This window comes from Astatotilapia calliptera, chromosome 9 (assembly GCF_900246225.1).
Source record: "Astatotilapia calliptera chromosome 9, fAstCal1.2, whole genome shotgun sequence".
Lineage (NCBI taxonomy): Eukaryota > Metazoa > Chordata > Actinopteri > Cichliformes > Cichlidae > Astatotilapia > Astatotilapia calliptera.
Window position 1 is genome coordinate 24,360,034 of NC_039310.1, and position 14,782 is coordinate 24,374,815.

The window sequence follows — 14,782 nt, forward strand, 5'->3', positions numbered from 1 at the left end:
CATTATTCTGACACAGAGGAGGAGATACTGGAATTATAATTAGTATCTATGCATGCATTTGTGATTTTGTTTGACCTTCCCATTGCTCACAATTTGAATTTGTTCACACTGCAGATGAGTGTCTCAGTCCCCAAACAAGCTCTCTTTTTCGGTGGAGAAGCAGTCTCCTCATCCGCAGTGAGTGTGGAGAAATCAACACACATGAGTCTAGGTCCTTTGTTGCTGACATTTATTGATAAAAACAGTAGTTTCATTTCATGTTATTTCCTTTTTCATTTCAAGCAAGGAAGTGGATGTAGTTAGTAAGTAAGATATTTCAGACATTATTCTGACACAGAGGAGGAGATACTGGAATTATAATTAGTATCTATGCATGCATTTGTGATTTTGTTTGACCTTCCCATTGCTTACAGTACAAAAAACCAACCATTTGTACACATATGTACTAATAATAATAAAAAGTGAGTGCAACACTGCAACCCATCACCCCGTCGTTCAGTGGTCGTTGATCAGTGGTCCATTGTGGCACCATTCAGAGCACTGGTACAATAGTACCAGCAAGATATGGGAAGACATTGCAAATGTACTTGGATTTTAGGTTGCAAGCCACCCAAAACTTGATCCCAAACTTGTCAGGCTTACTTGCAATATACTGCAGGAAACCCGTCACCCCGTCGTTCTGTGGTCCATTGTGGCACCACTGATCAACGACCACTGAACGACGGGGGTGTGACCCCGCTGATCAGTGTGACCTGACCCCACTGATCAATTGTGATCAAGGGTATATATATGATACAATCTCACTGCACTTAGCCTAACCCTTCATTGCCCTGAAGAATCCTGTGGTGTACGGACCTCCTCTCCAAGGAAAGAAAATGCAGAGAAGACTCACCACCCAGCAGGCGTTGGAAATGATCCTGGCGGAAGTCGACCCTTGTGACTCGGATGGAGAAGACCTAGAAGTTCAGCCGGATTCGGACTCAGAGCTGTCTGATCAGTCTTCCGGTTAGTTTCATTTCATGTTATTTCCTTTTTCATTTCAAGCAAGGAAGTGGATGTAGTTAGTAAGTAAGATATTTCAGACATTATTCTGACACAGAGGAGGAGATACTGGAATTATAATTAGTATCTATGCATGCATTTGTGATTTTGTTTGACCTTCCCATTGCTCACAATTTGAATTTGTTCACACTGCAGATGAGGAGACTGCTTCTCCACCGAAAAAGAGAGCTTGTTTGGGGACTGAGACAGCGAAAGATGGCACAGTGTGGCGTGAAGAACATGTGGGGACCCGTCTCCCTTTCACCCCTATAGAACCGTACGCTGCAGATGGAGAGCCAACGGCTAAGGCCAGGAGAAGTATCTTGAGTCGCCTTCAGAGCTTCCTGTGTTTCATCACTCTTGACATGCTTCGTAGCATTCAAGAATGGACTATTCAACATGCACAGCAAACGGAGCATGTTTGTTGGTTCATGGACCTCCCTGAACTAATGGCATTTATTGCTATTGTCATCTTGCGGGGGGTTTACAGGGTTCCATCTGTAAATGACTGCTGGTCAGCAAACCTGGGAAACCCACAGATAATTGGAACTATGGCACGAAACCGCTTCCAAGACATCATGCAACACCTACGCTTTGATGACAAGTCCACCCGCTGTGATCGAGCAAAGACTGATAAGTTCGCAGCAATTTCCAGTGTGTGGGGATCATTTGTCACCAACTGCATCACGTGCTACAACCCTGGTCTACATATCACCGTTGATGAACAGCTTTTCCCATCAAAAACTCGGTGCAGTTTCCTGCAGTATATTGCCAGTAAACCGGACAAGTTTGGGATCAAGTTTTGGGTGGCTTGCGACCTAAAATCCAAGTACATTTGCAATGTCTTCCCATATCTTGGCAAGGACCCCAATCGTCCCACTGGGGAGAGACTTTCCGAAAATGTAGTTATGAGGCTGATGGAACCATTCCTGGACAAGGGCAGAAATGTTACCACTGACAATTTTTTCACATCGCTTTCACTTGCGCAAAAACTTCTTAGACGGAAAACCACCATCCTCGGCACAGTCAACAAGATTCGCAGGGAAATTCCTCAATCCACTAGACAGACAGATCGCAATGAATTCACCACTCAGGTATGTTGCAGGTCTTTTGTGGTTCTATGTTTATGTGTTTCATTGTGTGTAAAAGGGCTATGGAATTAACAATTTATCTTATTTCTTAGGTGTTTTCAACCTCTGCTGCCACGCTGACGGCGTATGCGGCCAAACGGAAGAAGACAGTATATATTCTTAGCAGCATGCACAGCGTGGTTCAGACCGAAAACACTACCAAAAGGAAGCCAAACACTGTCACCCTTTACAACAAGACAAAGTGTGGCGTGGATGTGATGGACCAGATGGTTCGGGAGTACACTGTCCGCAAAGGAACACGGCGCTGGCCAGTTGCCGTGTTTTATAACATGATTGACATGGCAGCACTGAATGCACATGTGCTGTATCAAGAATGCACCGGGACGAAGGAAAGACGGGTGGACTTCCTGGTAGCCCTTGCAACCGAATTGGCTCACTCTCATGTAGCTGCGAAGAAGGAAAGAAAAGAACAGTTGCTTCGGACACAACCCTCCACACCGAGCCCTGGAAAAAGGGCCACGTGTCAGGTCAAACACAGATGCAAAAAAAATCAGGCCACTGTGCGATGTGTTCACTGCTACAGGTACACATGTGGTAAATGCAGGCGACAGATACCGTGGCAGTGCCAGGATTGTGAGTGATTGCTGAAAATGTTGTAATGTACTCACTCAATTTTTGTTATTATTTGTAAACATGTGTACAAACGGTTGGTTTTTTTTCTATTTTCATCAATAAATGTCAGCAACAAAGGACCTACATGTGTGTTGAGTTCTCCCTAAGATGGCATACTGAAACACTCCAAGTGTTTGCAAGTAAACCTGACAAGTTTGGGATCAAGTTTTGGGTGGCTTGCAACCTAAAATCCAAGTACATTTGCAATGTCTTCCCATATCTTGCTGGTACTATTGTACCAGTGCTCTGAATGGTGCCACAATGGACCACTGATCAACGACCACTGAACGACGGGGTGACGGGTTGCAGTGTTGCACTCACTTTTTATTATTATTAGTACATATGTGTACAAATGGTTGGTTTTTTGTACTGTAAGCAATGGGAAGGTCAAACAAAATCACAAATGCATGCATAGATACTAATTATAATTCCAGTATCTCCTCCTCTGTGTCAGAATAATGTCTGAAATATCTTACTTACTAACTACATCCACTTCCTTGCTTGAAATGAAAAAGGAAATAACATGAAATGAAACTACTGTTTTTATCAATAAATGTCAGCAACAAAGGACCTAGACTCATGTGTGTTGATTTCTCCACACTCACTGCGGATGAGGAGACTGCTTCTCCACCGAAAAAGAGAGCTTGTTTGGGGACTGAGACACTCATCTGCAGTGTGAACAAATTCAAATTGTGAGCAATGGGAAGGTCAAACAAAATCACAAATGCATGCATAGATACTAATTATAATTCCAGTATCTCCTCCTCTGTGTCAGAATAATGTCTGAAATAAAATGTCCAACAAAACCTAATCAACTGTGGACTATCCCCCCTGATGCTAGGAACGGCTCAATATACACTGGACTGCTTTAGTCCCTTCCAGCATTAATTTCTAATATAATAAATGCAATAATAATGACATCCGCGGGGTTTGTGACTAAAGACTGTCAGAGTTGTGTTAAACCTACCCTGTGCTAACGGTTAACACATAATAATAATAATAATAATAATAATAATAATAATGGTTGTGGAGCAGATGTTGCAAAACCATGCTATTATAACCAGTAACCATAACTGGCTACACCTCACCTTGGAGCAGAGCTGAAATGGTGTGTATTCACAATAGAGATTAGCTCCGCATCCTTAAAAATTTATTTTTTTGAGGTGCAGAATCATCAAGTGAGTACTTTCGCTGTACTTGAAGCGTCACTCATGGACAAGTACTCTCCCTTTAATCCAATGTATCCACTGTTCCTACACCAGTGCTACATGAAATGACTTGCAGTTCAGCTAGGGAATCAAACCAGTGATTGAGTGCTTATCATTGCCCAGGGACTTGTGCCCACTTGGGTCATAACCTGTTGCACAAATATCAGAAAGCTGAAGTTTCACAAGCAAACTGAAAAATCCTGGGAGCAGAGAGGATGGATATCACACAGGAAATGAGTCCAGGCAACAGAACCTCTGAGTGCAGAGGTGCAGTTTGGAGCAAGAACAGAGGAAATCCAAATGCGTGCACAGACCTTATGAATTATGTGGGAGAGCAGTGCAATATTTGACAAAGGAAATAAAAAATCATGCTCCCAAACTGAAGGAAACTGGAAACTGCAGCTTGTATTGTGAAAAATGGCACAAATATAAGTGAAGTCTGTGTTATTTGTGCAGATTTTTGAATGCACAATCATTTGACTTGAAAAGTAACAACCGTGGAGTCTTTGTGTGATAAATTGGTGTGCCCCTTTCAATGCTGGCTAACACTTCTCTTCCTCACTTCCTTTGTGGGCACACCGCTTAGTGGCAGCGTGTGAAAATGGCTGCAGGATGTGTGTCTCTGAATCCTCACATGAAAACACAAAAACTCCTCATCACACCTTCACCAAAGTAAATTTGTGCAGGTTTATTATTTATACGTCTTTATCAACTGACGCTGCCTGAAGGGATTTTCTGACAGTTTGTCCTTCCCATATGTGCTGACTTTGGTCTTCTTGTTGGCTTTTTACATAACTGCATTGCAGCTAATAAGATGGTTTTATTCAACAGTGACCGTGATCTTTTCTTGACCTTAATCTGTTAGTCCTGGTTATAAATTACCAAATCCCCAGAGCTGATTTGCTGCATGGTTTTCTTTATTTCACAAATTAAGTAGTCTGTTTATCAGGTGATAAAACACAATGCAGAATTTTTTACTGCAGTCTGGGTTAAACAAAACTAATTAACCTCGAGGGATGCCGAGACTACGGGGCACAAAAAAAAAAAAAATTACGTCTGGAATTTTTGCACTCCTTAGATATTTTCAAAATAGCTGATGAAGTAAGTATGGATTCTGTAAATAGAAGTCAAAAGCTTTAAAAAGTTTTCCTTTTTTAAAATCTTTCTATTGACTGCTCTTGAAGTCTACTGCCCTAATTTTGATGCATTTGAATAACAGGACATTTTTTTCTGCAGCCTTTTATTTATATATTTTTAAATTTAGTCTCTAATTAACCCAGAAACCTTCATGACAACATAGGAAGTATTGATGAAGACAGACTAGAAAAAGTATGAGCAGGAGATCAAAATCAGTCAAATGTGGGCGGAGCTTTGATTGGCTGGTGTAACTGTGTCTCACAGAAGCCTCGCTTATGCGTTACGTGGGACTGTCCGGTGGGGACGAACGGACCAGCGGTGAAGACTACTCCTCCCACACAGCTCGTCCGGGCAAACGGTCCAATGATACGGCCAAACGTGCCAAGAGGCGGAGCCACCACAGTCAAAGCCCCTCCCATTATGTCCTTCAGACAAATCAAAGAGAGTCACCTCCCAGGGACCCAGCCTCCATTTATCATGTAAGGGATGGACTTTGTAAAAATGTATTTGCTTCTTCCTTTCTCTTTTTGTTCGTTTATTTATTTTACATGTTTTTGTCTTTGTTTTTTTGTTGCTCTTTCATTGTCTTTATCACTGCGGACTCTTAAATACAGAACTTTTATTTTTGGGTTGTTTCAATCCACAATGACAACTTTAAAGAAGACATGGAAACATGATAGCAACAACTGACATTGATGTAACTCTGTTTGTGAAGCTGTATTTAAGAAATAAGTGCTTAAAGTTCAAGTTTGAAAAAACAGTTTAGCATCATCTTCTGTCAGTACGGAATGTGATGTCATTTGGTTGGTCGGTTGGTTGTGGCTAATAGACTTACATTAGTTTATGTTAGCTAACTAGTGACAGAATTGACAGCTCGGAGGAAAATAAGACCAGTAAAACTGAAAAGCAGTTTGAGACGGCTTTAACAATTATGTTTATGCCAAGAAACCAAGGATATACTGTCTACTTTCACTGTCTCGTGTTTTATGTCCTCTATAAATCACTCTGGAAATTCAAAGAAGTGTTTTTTGTGTGCCAGATGGGGAAATCAATGCCACTCTTTTATTGAAGACCACGAATGGCTAGACTAGCTTGGTCTGAAAGCAAAAACATCTACGCACAACTTTTATACCTAACTTTTATAACTATACATTTTCTTACTTTTGAATTTGTATACACATTGAACATAAAACATACTGTATCCCATGCATGCATCATGATAAATTGTGAACTCACCATGATAAATATATTTTAAAAAAAAACTAGTTTTATTTCCTTTATGATCTTAAGTGTGATCATTACTCACTGACAAACTACTTTTATGGTTGTTAGGCTAATTATTAAACATATACTTCAGGTTCATCATGTCATGCTCACATTGCTCAAGAGTTGTCCCCCACATTAGATGTGATACAACCTTGAAAAATATTCATTCCCTGACTGGTTGGCAAATAGTTGCTGGAAGCTGCTTGCACCGCTTGGTGTAATCAGTCACAGAGATTTTATTGCATCAGAAACTTGCTTTGTACAACATATTACATATTGTTCCCTAGCAACCAGTGGTTGCCAGGGGGTCTCTTGACGGGTCTGTAAGCCTGTGTGACTGGGGCTTTTGGAGTCGATTGCTAGTGATTACCATCAAACTACAGCAATGGCTCACCAGCCTGTCAGGTAATACACATTTTTCGCTCGCAACTGGTGGTGGACAGATGATCAAAACAAAGTTATTGTCACATGGTTAGTGGTCATATGACTGCAAAAACTCAATATCTAAGGTGCCGCCTAGCCACATTAATCTTACCTGTTGGCTTGGACTTGTTTGAATGCTTCATTGTGGTTTCTTGAGGTGGATCTGACTGAGAAACAAGTCATGTTAGCGACACACCAAATCATGCCCTGCTTTTGCATATAATTTACTCTAATAGGATCACAGTGTACCATTGTACTATGTTATATTAATTAAGACTTCAAGCTAGTGTTTGAGGCAATATACCTAGACCTATACTCATTAGGAAGGTGATTACTGAGGTCATAAATCAAGAGAGCTACAGGGACCTCTAGACAATGAGACCCAATGAGGTGAACTCTCCGTTGGCCATGAGAACACAATTCAGGCAGTTGTTGAAGCTATGTCCATCTTTGATATACAGTTATACTCTTGCCACGCTATCAAGTCATGGTATTTATTTATTTAATTTTTTTCAGAAGCCTTACTACCACTCACAATCATGGTGGTAGTTAGTTATAATAACTTATTAACTATACAGATATAAAAGTGGCATTGATCTACTCATTCAACTTTTGACAAAATAGGCAAACATCCAAAGTAACCATGTAAGATAAAGTCTTTAAAATAAAGGATAACAAAGGGAATATGTCGTTGACAGGGATGATGTCCAGGAAGTGTAGAGGGAAAAAGTGCCCCAACAAGCTTTTGAAGTGAAACATCTCACTGAAATTGACATAAAAAGAGTACTGTTGTGTTTAAATAAGCTGTTGATTTAAACTCCAGGTGCAAAATATAGCTTCATATTGTGGATCTGAACTACTCTGGACAATCAGGAAATTCCTCTGACTTTCTCGGATCTGTTGTGATACGAATCTAACAGTCAGGACTCAGAGATTTGAGAGAAAGCAAATAGCTTTTAGCCATGATGAAAAAGTGCCACAGTGAAGTGTGATGTGAGCGAATGCTGACTCGTTATTACCCCCTGTCACTTCCATGACATCCGCCTGCCCTGCCTGTCCGTCTCAGCCTGCCGGTCCAGGCAGTCATTTTGGCCGGCGGTGACCTTATACATCTTGTCAGCATCTCTTTGAAAATTAAAAGTGTTTGCATGCCCGTGCTCGAGTATGTGTTTACAGTGTGCATGGGCGCTGCGATGGCAGATGGCGTGTCAGTGGGAGTGGGCGGGCCCATGTAATCTGTCCTGCTGAGTATTGGGCTGTGAGTGGCTGAGGTCCAGGCTCTGACATGTGTAATATCGTGACATCAGAGCTGGTCTGTTGCCCCATCTGACCGGTAGAGAGAGGTCACATGAGAAATGTGCTGGTCAGAGTTTGTTGTTTTGGATCAAGGATGCTGCGTGAGGCATCAAATACACTCAGTTCTCCGCAGTGTCATTACTCAGTCAGATCTGAACACAAGATGTTATATTTAGTTTGGCTTACTCTTTCAGGTCATTTCAAGGCCCACATTACTCTTATCAAATTATTCGTCAGCTAGGCACTGACCCTAGACATTATAAATGATGGACATATCTATTATGACATCATCCACTGGTGTAGTTCTGTTATGAGGTGTCGAGATGAGCGTTTTTGCTGAAGCCTTTGTGGTTTTCTGCAGTGAGAAAGGTGTGAATTTAACTGTTAATCCAACTGCATGCTCATTGGCTAATGAGCTGTCAATAACAAGCTGTTAGCCCCAGATTATTCTCCTTTCTGACATTTAAGATGGGATTATACTTTACGCATTCATAGATCTTTTTCCCGTGTGACTTTCATTTTGTGATCAGACACTGAGCGTGAGGTTCCATGTGGACTGCAAGAACTTTTCCACAGAGACTTTACATTACAATGCACTAGCCACGCATGCGACCCAGGTGGGGGACTTCAAAGAAGTATAACAGGAAAGACTGCTCGGCCGTCAGGGTTCCAGATGTGCACGTCTGTGTCCGCAATGTATAATGCAAACCTTAGAATGGCCAAAATTTTAAAAATGGACCTAATGTTTTATTCAGTATTTCCTGAAATGAGTCACGTGGAACTTGAGGTCCAGTCGGTGGTACATTTTCCCATAGACTCCTGTGAGACTGGAAGTCTTTTTACAATCACATCTAGTTCCCCCAGCTTTCATTAAAAACAAAGCAGGCTGAAGGCATTTCCCCATCGGCTTCACTTTTTATGTTTCGCTTTTCAGTCACAGAAGCTACGTCGGCCTTTGGCACTGTCTATGATGCTGACTAAACATTAGCATAGACTCCACATATATCATTGCCACTGTTTTATAAAACAAAATCAATCTTAACTTTTTCTATTCCTTCTGCTTTAGACAAACATGGAATCATGAACAGTTATTCTTTAAGATGTAACTGTTATCCACTAAGAAAATTGCACAACTTGAATGATCACTTCTTCATATATCACAGTAATCCCCTGATAGATTTACCTCTGTCCTCTTTTAAAAGCACAAACTAGATAATTCACTCTAAATTTTAAACACACCAAGTAAGTGGGCATGTCAGGGTTCACTGTCAGACTTCACATACCCTTGTTTTGGATGCTTGTCCTTCATGTTTTGCTTACTGAAGTCTCTGCTTAATCTCACAGCTCCCCTGAGCTTCTTCACACACACACACACACACACACACACACACACACACACACACACACACACACACACACACACACACACACACACACACACACACAAACGTCCTCCCTCACCTGGACGTCCTATTGTGTCACCTGAACCTCCCTCCTGTCCTTCTGTTCTATGTTTAGAGGTGTGAAAGTCACTAATGTCCTCCGTGAGGTTCACTTTTCCATCCCCTCATATGTGTGTCTGTGTGTGAGGAAGAGATAATGAGAGAACGGGGAGAACGATTCAGCTCCCCTTTCCTCGTCTCATCGCTCCTGCTCTCCCTAAGATCTGTCATCTTTTATATCCCAGAATTCATTGCAGCAAACAAAGGGCACTGATTCATCCTGACAGCCTGCCTCTCCCTCCCTCTCTTCTTCCTCTTCTTTCCAACCTCTCTCAGACATACCAACAGTCCTCCTCCTCCTCCTCTCTGCAGTCAAAGAACAGGAAGAAGAATAAAGGTAAGCAGGAAAGCCACCTGTTAGGTGTGAACAGATGCTGCCAGTTGTGATTTTTCACTCATCCACTAATGGAAGCAGGAAGAATGTGAGAGCAGCTGCTGCTTCACAAAGCCAGCAGTCATAGTAACACTTTATTTGATACTGATCTGAACTGAAATGATACTTTGCACTCACAAAACTAACTCGGGAAAACTCAGTTAAAGAAAGGTTGTGATGACAAATTTGACCAAACTAAAAAATCTAAAAAGCGAAGGGCATTTTTTATATAAACTAAGCTTTGGAACAGATGTTTACTGAGACTACATTAATGTGAGTCAACTATCATCAGAAAAGGTGTGCTTGTATTGTAACAGCTGTTCTGAACCCCTGAAAAGTTTTTATGTCTAATTCAATCTAATTAAACACTTTAATCCTAACACTGAAATGAGAAAAACCCCACTCTGGAAAACAAAAATTCCAAATAAAATTCAAAAATATGAAATTATAACTCTCATGTAACTGAAATAAAAATGTCATAATGAAAATGAAGGCAGTCACATAGCTGAGGAGGAGTGGGGCAAAATTACTGGTGCATTTGCTCCCAATAAGAGGATTTGTGGTAGATTCTTAATTTTCTGGTGTTAGATGTCAGCATATGGATGAATTTTTAAGTTAATTTCATATTTATGTGTGTAAACACCATCCATAATTACCAGCTCATGCACATCTGCTGCCCTTGCCCATATATTTCAGCTTAGAGATTTGCAAATTCCTCCATGATCATGCTCAGGACTGGAGGTCTGACTGAAGGGTTTACTGGCTAGCAGGAGAACATCTAACATTTCCAGTTTTTCATGCTTCCCAAAGCAATTTTTGAAGGCAAGTAAATCCCATGTGGAAGACAATTATATAGAAAAGACAGGACATTTAGTTTTAGTCATTGTTTGTTTGTAACAAACTCTTCTTGCATATTAAGTGGATCCAATGTATCTGGAGACAAATGTGGAAAAGTTTGTCATATCAGAAGACCTAAAGCTGTGTAGTACAGTATCACTTACACAACTAGAAACTGGAAACACAAGCAGAACTGCATGTTTTCTAATCTCTGACCAACTAGAAAAATTTTTTTTTTTGAATGATGAGTTTAAGTGGGTAATTTGGGGTGATTTCCTCTCTTTGTTTTAATTGTTCTGTGACCTTGGGAACTTTTGGAAAACTTTCATTTACAGCTCTCCAATTTGTGAATGATCTGCTTGAAAGCTCAATGTGAAACACATTGATTTAAATCAAGGGGGAACACAGATAACCAGCTGGCCATTAGAGGTTCATTTAACTTTTTGCTGGCATCTTTTATCTAGAGTGTACAATATGAATCAACAAGCTCTAGTTTTACTTTCAAACAACAGCTAAAAAAAACTGCTGTCAGTAGTAAGGGTTAGTATCCCAAGTAGTTTAGGTACATATATAACATTATTATAGAAACAATGCCAATGGATCAAACCAACCCCTTTGTCTAGGCTGTTTTTCTTCTTATGAAAGTGAATGAAATTTAACCCACTGAAGTCCTAGTGCTGTGTTGTCCTTAAATGGCTCACAGACAGTTTGTATGTTCATCTGATCAGGAAAACATCTTTTACCTTTCATCAACAACTAAATGGAAAGAACTTTTGCCCCTTCTTCATCTTTTCACCTCTCAAAGAAGCTACAAGAAAGTAGATCTTATAACCAAATGAAGAGTTCCCCTTCATTTTCCATCACTGTGGTAAATACACAGACATGGTGAATATGTAATGAATGTTTATATTTGTGGTAACTTAGTCTGAAATATATCGTCAGTTTTAAAAACTGCTCATTGTTTCGTTCTGTTTTGTGTTACTCAGGCTAAAATAAACAAGTGGCCACAATTAAGAAGTTGGGAACTGTAGCTGTTTTCTGAGCTTTCCTATAATCAATGATTTTAAAGAATGGTGGGCTTTAAAAATTCATTATTATATAAACTGATAAATTGCTCCAGTAATACTCAAGATTAAAGTCGATTTCTCCACATTTTTGTGATCATTTATTAACGGTAATGCATAATTGAAAAACCTCATTGCTTTTCATGCATTTCACAGTTTGGGCTGAGCCAAAGAAAACATGATTTATGGTTTTAGCAGTTGAAATAAACAGTCAAAAAAAATCGATGTAAAAAATTTTTAATAATTTGCTTATGAGGTAGTTTTCTCACCTTGTAATCGTTTCATACTCATGCAGTCTGTGCAGACAGCTCTGTGTTTGCATTTTAACACATTGTTCCCATTTTGCATGTTTTGATGAGCGTGCTGCAGACCGGACTGCAGGCGAATTTGCTTTCAGTCAGTGTGCACACATTCACGAATCCAGCATTTCTCTATATCATCGTTAACATTTATCGTTGCAGGATGATTACTGTAACATCAGTTCTTACCTTTTTAGTTTTATTTACATAAATGACTCAGTTGATTCTTTATTAGGATTTTTTCTTCTTTTTTTTTGGATAATTTTACTCACAGCCATCAGTATTTTTTTCCCTATCTGACCAAACCTTTTTTTCTCTTCTACCACACGAACGAGGATTAACATGTTGAAAGGGATTGTTTTTTGTTTTTTTCCAGAGGCCTTTTGCTTGTTTCACCATCTGCCATTGTGCGAAAGCTTTAGCTCCATCTGCACGTATGGTCAACGGCTTTGTTTGTTTACCGCAATTAAAGCAAAGTTTCAAAATGAGTGTGATAATAATGATTTATTCACAGTTCCACTGCTCCAAGTGGTACTCTTATCAAATGTGTAATGAAATATTAGTAACTCTTTTCGTTGAGGATCAGAGAAAAAAAAATCTTCGTTTTCTATAACGAGTAGTTCTCTTTTAAAGCTAAATTGGTGATGGTATCAGTTTATAGCCTGGAGCTGCTGCACAGAAAATGAAGAATAATCATTATTCGAGAGCACTTTTGTGCATTTTGAGGATGTAAGGTGTGTGTGTGTGTCTGTCTGTCTGTGTGTGTGTGTGTGTGTCGAGTGGGGTGGGGGTGTTCTAAAGCTTATTAATTATCTCCAGACTCAAAATCTTTTCACAATGCGTAGTTGAAGTGTAGTTTTTCATGTCATGCACTGTGTAAGAATCCTGTTTCCTTTAGACCTGCACTGCCACAGATGTAAATGGAGTATTGTAACCATGTTAAAAGACTTTTCATCCAGTACTATGCAAGTTTCTCCGTGGCCTCGACTGAGAGCCAAGTTTCCCCGGTAATCTTTAATGAGGAGCCTGCTGAGAAAAATGTTACAGGGCTTTTATGCCAGAAGGAAAAGGCAGTTTTTATTAAACACCTCTTACCTTACTGCAGTGCAGCAGCATTCTGTCAAGTCCAGAGACTGAGGCATTGCCAAGAATCATTGCTACATTAGGATGTGACATTTTGTGAAAGATTTTATTCACACTGAAGTGAGAACTTACAAGCAGCATTAGTGCTACCCTTTGAATGACACATTTTCCTTCTTTGAGTTTGTGCTTTCTTCTAGTTTTGAGATCATTTTCTGTCCGTGAATTCCGCTGCCTTCACATTTCCTCCATGTTGTTCCAGGACGAAGTTTGGCCTCGCTGAGTCGGAGGCGTGTTTCCTGCAAGGCGCTGGGCAGAGGAGACTGCGAGGGTTGGCTGTGGAGAAAGAGAGATGCAAAGGGTTACTTTTCTCAAAAATGGAAGAAGTACTGGTTTGTTCTGAAAGACAACTGCCTGTACTGGTACATCAATGAAGAGGTATGTCTCAAAACTCATGTTGAGGTTTTTACTGACACAAAAGTGATGCTTTAGCAAAGGAGGCATTACCACAGTCGGGACCTAGAACTACAACACCATACAAGTGGATGTGCTTTGTTTGAAGCTGCCCTCCTGCTAGTGTGTGATAAAGACAGTGGGAGACGTTTGCATATAGTTTTGTGAAAAAAAACAACAACTATACTTTCTTTTAATTTAAAGATGTATGTATCAAGACATAATATACTTGGTCCCTAACATGTTAATTTGCATGAATAACACAAATTGTTCATGCAAATTAACTCCAAGGTACATGCAAAGCTCAGAGAATTTATTAAAAAATAACATTTAAACAAAGCATTTCAAACTCTCCTTGCCTCAGTTAGCATCTTAACTATTAAAGTTCATGACAGTACAATTAGAAAAGAACTGAATGAGTATGATTTGTGTGGAAGGTTTTCCAGGACAATGCTTCTTCTCTCTGCAAAGAACATGGTAGCACAGCTTAGATTTCCAAAATTATATATGAAATAATAACTTCTGGGACAATGTTTTTTGGACAGATGAGACCAAAGTAGAGATATTTGCACATAATGCACAGCATTATGTTTGATAAAAATCAAACACAACATATCAAACCTGTTATGCCCCTTTGCAACACCTGCTCCCTTTGCAGTGGCAGTGCACGAGTCTTCAGGTCTTACCTGGGTTGAAATGCTAATTGACTACACCTGGTGAGGTCCAAAACCTGGCACAGCTGCCAGGCTTTCGAGGGGCGCACCAGTTTTGTCTCTGTGGTACCACCTGTTTTAGCGAACTTATTATGTCATTTAAAATAAAATCTATTATTTTTTATACTGTGGTGTCAGACTCCATATTTATGTTGCTCCTTTTGAGAAAGGTTGTAACATAAATGGGGGCTTGTCCGGGATATTTTGGACACTTTAGATATGTTTGTGGAGACAAAACATCAGAGGTTTTGAGTGATGATTAAGGTGTTAGCTGTGATTGAGAAAACTCTCCTTAGCAAATGTGTTTCAGCTGGGTGGCTGTGCTGC

The 14,782-nt window shown here is 40.0% G+C and overlaps 1 protein-coding gene across 4 annotated transcripts in view; it reads left to right on the forward strand.

The window, feature by feature from the left end:
• cnksr2a (connector enhancer of kinase suppressor of Ras 2a) overlaps positions 1-14,782 on the forward strand; it is a 94,445-nt gene that overhangs the window by 59,171 nt on the left and 20,492 nt on the right. For all 4 annotated transcript variants that reach the window (XM_026180125.1, XM_026180127.1, XM_026180124.1 and 1 more), the window contains exons 13-15: positions 5,414-5,628; positions 9,913-9,973; positions 13,552-13,727. In XM_026180125.1, coding sequence (XP_026035910.1) covers positions 5,414-5,628; positions 9,913-9,973; positions 13,552-13,727 — 452 coding nt within the window. The remainder of the gene's footprint in view (positions 1-5,413; positions 5,629-9,912; positions 9,974-13,551; positions 13,728-14,782) is intronic.